At 37.1% G+C, this 5,692-nt stretch overlaps 1 protein-coding gene across 1 annotated transcript; it reads left to right on the forward strand.

Annotated features, from left to right (window-relative positions):
* The first annotated feature begins 1,082 nt into the window (after positions 1–1,082).
* On the forward strand, positions 1,083–4,689 carry LOC137646269 (uncharacterized). The gene is made up of 5 exons (XM_068379384.1): positions 1,083–1,213; positions 1,418–2,721; positions 2,863–3,123; positions 3,267–3,883; positions 4,078–4,689. The coding sequence occupies exons 1-5, from the start codon at positions 1,083–1,085 to the stop codon at positions 4,687–4,689; spliced, it is 2,925 nt and encodes a 974-aa protein (XP_068235485.1).
* Positions 4,690–5,692: the final 1,003 nt, after the last annotated feature.

A 5,692-nucleotide genomic window follows, 5' to 3' on the forward strand; every position in this document is an offset into this window, starting at 1 on the left:
GTATGTTACATCTTTAAGTAAAGTCAGTTAAGTTAACTTTAAAATGGTTTATTCTTTAAAAACAACAGTGTTAACATCTCCATCACAGGAGTATAGCTGGTTTGTTCGGATGACCATTCCATATGATGTATTGATAAGAACTGGCTAAAATATCGATATCACAGATATCGTATAGTCAGTTATCTCAGCATTTAAACACATAATGTAAACTAAACATTAGTATAGGAAGACACCTGCATCCGGTGGCAACACAACTCTTTCTCATGATTCGTATTTGTGTTTATTCTTCATAAAAATGTTACATTGCTGAGATATGGTATTCGCATCCTCCTATGATCTGACTACAGCACTTCTCACACTAGCTTCTACTTCACAATGACCTATTACATCATGTGTTTTAAACATGTAATATATGATTATTACACATATACGTCATACTTATATCTCTTCCTCCAAAGACGAACAACTCCATCACTTACACAGAACAGCCTTGTAGTCTTGTAAATAAACTCGTTATCTGTTGAAATAAAGTCAGTTGCATTCATCTGAATGTATATATATATATATATATATATATATATATATATATATATATATATATATATATATATATATATATATATATATATATATATATATATATATATATATATATATATATATATATATATATATACAGTATATATATATATATATATACATATATATATATATATATATATATATATATATATATATATATATATATATATATATATATATATATATATATATATATATATATATATATATATATATATATATTGTGATAATATCAGTTGGTCTTAGCTGTTTCTTACTGTCAATGTTTGAGTATTCATATTGCTTTGTTTATTGTTTTGTTCTTCCTATGTTAATGTTTTATATCATGATTTTCATAAGTTATGTGTTTGTGTTAACATGTGCATTTATGTTGATACTGTATTCATTGTTGCCTTTCTTTGTTACAGATATGGTAGTTTGCTAATGTGTTGAATAAAGCTTGGAAATTATCACCAAGTATTACTGTACTTTCATTACAATTTATTGAACACAAACTCATCATGGCTAAGTTACTGAAGCCGTCCAGACTGGACACGGATCCCAGCTCGTCCAATGCAGCCAAAGAGTGGAAGCACTGGCATAGAACATTCACTAATTTCATAGAAGAAAGTGGAGATGCTGCACCAGACAAGTTGAGGGCATTAGTGAATTGTGTGTCCTCGAGTGTATATGAACTGATCGAAGACTGTAGTACTTTTGAGAGTGCAATCGCTAAACTAGATAGTGTTTATGTCAAGTTGCCAAATGAGATTTTTGCTAGACATGTTTTAGCGACGTGACGACAGCAGTCAGGAGAATCCATTGACGAACTTCTGCGTGAGTTACATAAACTTAGCAAAGACTGCAACTTCCAGCCAGTCACAGCAGAACAATATCGGCAAGAGCTAGTACGTGATGCATTTATCAATGGTATTGCCTCAGTATTTATTCGTCAGCCGTTACTAGAGAATAAGTCACTGAATCTGGAAACAGCACACAGTCAAGCTCGTACGTTGGATCTTGCCCAGCGCAGTGCCGACGCATATGCATCGCCACCTGTTCCTCATACTGTTGCTTTAGTTCCAGAGTGGCAGGCGCAGCCAACCGGTGACCAGCAGCAACATCCAACGCAAGAGGGAGCTGAAGGAAGTTCACCGGGAGGTTCAGCTGTTGCCGCTGCCTACTTATCAAAGAGAAAATGTTATTTTTGTGGTAATGCACTTCACAGTACAGGTAGAGTGAGTTGTCCCGCACGTAATGCCACATGCAACAAATGCGGTAAAACAGGCCATTTTGCAAAAGTCTGTAAATCGAAAATTTCAGGTAGTACCACTGCTACATTGTATAATCCCACTTTACTTGCAATAACTGCCACTTATCCAAATAATCTTTCACATGCAGCTACAAACATCACTGTAAATGGCCACTCATTGAAGGCACTAGTCGATTCTTGTAGCTCAGATAGTTTTATACGTGAGGAAGTAGCGCAGAGACTAAACCTGACAGTAGTCCCTTCAAGCTCAGCGGTCTCAATGGCATCAAAATCGTTCAATGCTAGTTCCTCTGGATTTGTCATAGCAGACTTGGTTCACCTTGATCAGAGATATCCCTGTATACAGCTAGGGGTCCTGAAGGATTTGTGTTGTGATGTCATTTTGGGTTATGATTTCCAAAAGCAACACCAGAGCGTGAGTTTTCAATATGAAGGGAAAAGACCAAGTTTGAAGATAACTGGCGCCAAACCTGTTTGTTTACTAGCGACAGCTGACATAGATGAACCGTCATTGTTTCCGAACTTACCTCGACAGTGTAAACCCATTGCAGTCAAATCCAGACGCTATAGTCAAGATGACCAGCTGTTTGTAAAAGACCAAATTTCACATTTACTATCTGAAGGTATCATCGAACCAAGTATATCCCCTTGGAGGGCACAGGTTGTAGTAGTCAAAGATCCACTTGGCAGGCATAAAAAGAGACTTTGTATTGATTATTCACAGACCATTAACCAATACACAGAACTAGATGCTTATCCCCTCCCAAGGATAGAGGATATGGTACATGACCTTGCTAAATATAAGGTGTTTTCCACATTTGACTTGAAGAGTGCATATCACCAAATCAGCATTAAAGAGAGTGAGAGGAAGTACACTGCTTTTGAAGGTGCAGGGAAATTGTTTCAATTTTGTAGGATTCCATTTGGTGTGACGAATGGTGTAGCTACATTCCAAAGAGCTATGGACAAACTAGTTGAGGATGAGAAGCTCAAAGATACTTTTCCATACCTTGACAATATCACTGTAGGTGGAGCATCTCAGGCTGAACATGATGAAAACGTTCAAAACTTCTTGGAGGTGGTTCAGAAACGGAACCTTACCCTCAATGAAGGGAAATCGGTTATTTCTGTTCCTACAATCAATGTTCTAGGGTATTGTGTCGGGAATAATGCTATAAAGCCTGACCCAGACAGATTACGTCCCCTTCAAGAATTACCGCCTCCCACAAATATGGGCTCTCTGCGAAGAGATCAAGGATTGTTTGCCTATTATGCCAAATGGATCCCTGGTTTTTCTGACACGATACATCCCTTAGTGAACATAAAAACTTTTCCACTGAGCGAGCCAGCACTAGCTGCTTTCAATTCTTTAAAAAACAACTTATGGATGTTTCACTGCGGGCTGTGGATGAGAGTCTTCCTTTTGTTGTAGAGTGTGATGCTTCGGAAGTTGCTGTCTCCGCAGTCTTGAATCAGGGTGGCCGCCCAGTAGCTTTTATGTCGAGAACGCTCCAGAGTAGCGAGTTGCATTATCCAGCAGTGGAAAAAGAGGCCACAGCTATTATTGAAGCGGTTCGCAAGTGGAGCCATTTCTTAGCGAGACGACATTTTACTCTGATTACTGATCAAAGATCGGTGATGTTCATGTTAGACAGCAGGAAGCGAACTAAAATAAAGAACAACAAGATACAAAAGTGGAGGTTGGAGCTAGCATCCTACAGCTATACTATACAGTATCGTCCAGGGAAACAGAATATTGCACCGGACACCCTGACTCGTGCCTATTGTTGTTCTATTTCCTCAATGTCAAGTCTCACTGACATTCATGAGAACCTCTGCCATCCTGGCGTCACTCGCCTTTTGCACTTTGTGCAATCCAAAAACCTCCCATTTTCAACAGATGACGTGAAAAGAGTGTGTGCTTCTTGTAGAATTTGTGCCCAACAAAAACCAAAATTCCATCGTCCAGGAAAAGGAGTGCTCATAAAGGCCACCCAGCCAATGGAACGTCTTAGCATGATTTCAAGGGGCCTCTGCCCTCTACCACGGGTAATAAGTACATTCTTACGGTTGTTGACGAGTATTCACGTTTCCCCTTTGTGTTTCCCTGTCCAAACATGCATTCGAAAACAGTGATCAAATGTCTTGAATCTATCTTTATCCTTTGTGGAATGCCTAGTTTCATTCATTCAGATCAAGGTGCTTCTTTCATGTCCCAAGAACTGAAACTGTACCTTTCTCAGAAGGGGGTTGCAACCAGCAGAACGACACCTTATCATCCGATGGGCAACGGCCAGGTTGAGAGATATAATGGTATTATTTGGAAATCTATTTGTTTAGTACTCGAAAGTCGTGGCTTGAAGACACAACACTGGGAGATAGTACTTCCTGAGGTTTTGCACTCAGTTAGGTCGCTCTTATGTACAGCAACTAATGAGACACCTCATGAACGTTTTTTCAGGTTTCAGCGACGCTCTAGTCTTGGAAGTACATTACCGTCATGGCTTTTGACTCCTGGACCTGTACTATTGCGACGGCATGTTAGGTCTAGCAAACATGAACCGTTAACTGAAGAGGTTCAACTCATGGATGCAAACTCAATGTATGCAAATGTCAAATATCCAGATGGTAGAGAATCAACTGTGTCTACCCGTGACTTAGCCCCAAGTCCTGCAGGTGCAACGTCTCCTGTACACCATATTGAACCATCAGGAGAGACGGAGTCCTCAGATACAACTGAAGTGCAGGATACACAAACTCATGATAACCGTGATTGTCATGAATCCAGTGAGCCCACTGAGATAAGAAGGTCCACTCGTGTGTCAAGGCTGCCTGATCGCTATGGATGGGATTAAACCAATACATTTGTTTTGATTAAAGTTGAATTTTCTAGGAGGGGAGAATGTGATAATATCAGTTAGTCTTAGCTGTTTCTTACTGTCAATGTTTGAGTATTCATATTGTTTTGTTTATTGTTTTGTTCTTCCTATGTTAATGTTTTATATCATGATTTTCATAAGTTATGTGTTTGTGTTAACATGTGCATTTATGTTGATACTGTATTCATTGTTGCCTTTCTTTGTTACAGATATGGTATTTTGCTATTGTGTTGAATAAAGCTTGGAAATTATCACCAAGTATTACTGTACTTTCATTACATATATATATATATATATATATATATATATATATATATATATATATATATATATATATATATATATATATATATATATATATATATATATATATATATATATATATATATATATATATATATATGCTTTCACAAACCAAATTACTTCTTATCATGTATCACCATCGAGCAATGGAAGTATTTTTCTCCTCTTAGATAAGTGATGGATACAAAGTGTGATTTGCTCCATGCATTTTAGTTCTCTTTTATCGTGAGGTCGAAGTAAAGTATCAAGAAAGGTACCCCACAACTTGCTATTCTTACAAAATAATCGAATGAGTAAAATAGATCCTGTTATTTGTGTGCTGTCTTTTACCGTTAATGCTTTATAGAATAATGACATTATATTATAATCATATTATAATCAGGTAAAACTCATCATAATCACATTTTACAGAATAGCATTTAATATTGATCTATAAATATTCCTAATTTTTTATTCCGATAATCAAACAAATATGCATTTTTTCTAAAAGTCAACAGTATGAACTAGGGTTTCGTAAACTAAAATAAAAAGAATTTGAATCTTACCTTCATTTTGCCCCTTTTTATTCCAATGTCTCAATCCTTCTTGCGCTTGATATAACAAGACTTTGATTTTCCAACTTATCTTTAAGTAAACGTATTCTGGTGGCTTTCAACCGTCTTATCACGTCCTACGG

Source organism: Palaemon carinicauda, chromosome 9 (assembly GCF_036898095.1).
Source record: "Palaemon carinicauda isolate YSFRI2023 chromosome 9, ASM3689809v2, whole genome shotgun sequence".
Classification (NCBI taxonomy): Eukaryota; Metazoa; Arthropoda; class Malacostraca; order Decapoda; family Palaemonidae; genus Palaemon; species Palaemon carinicauda.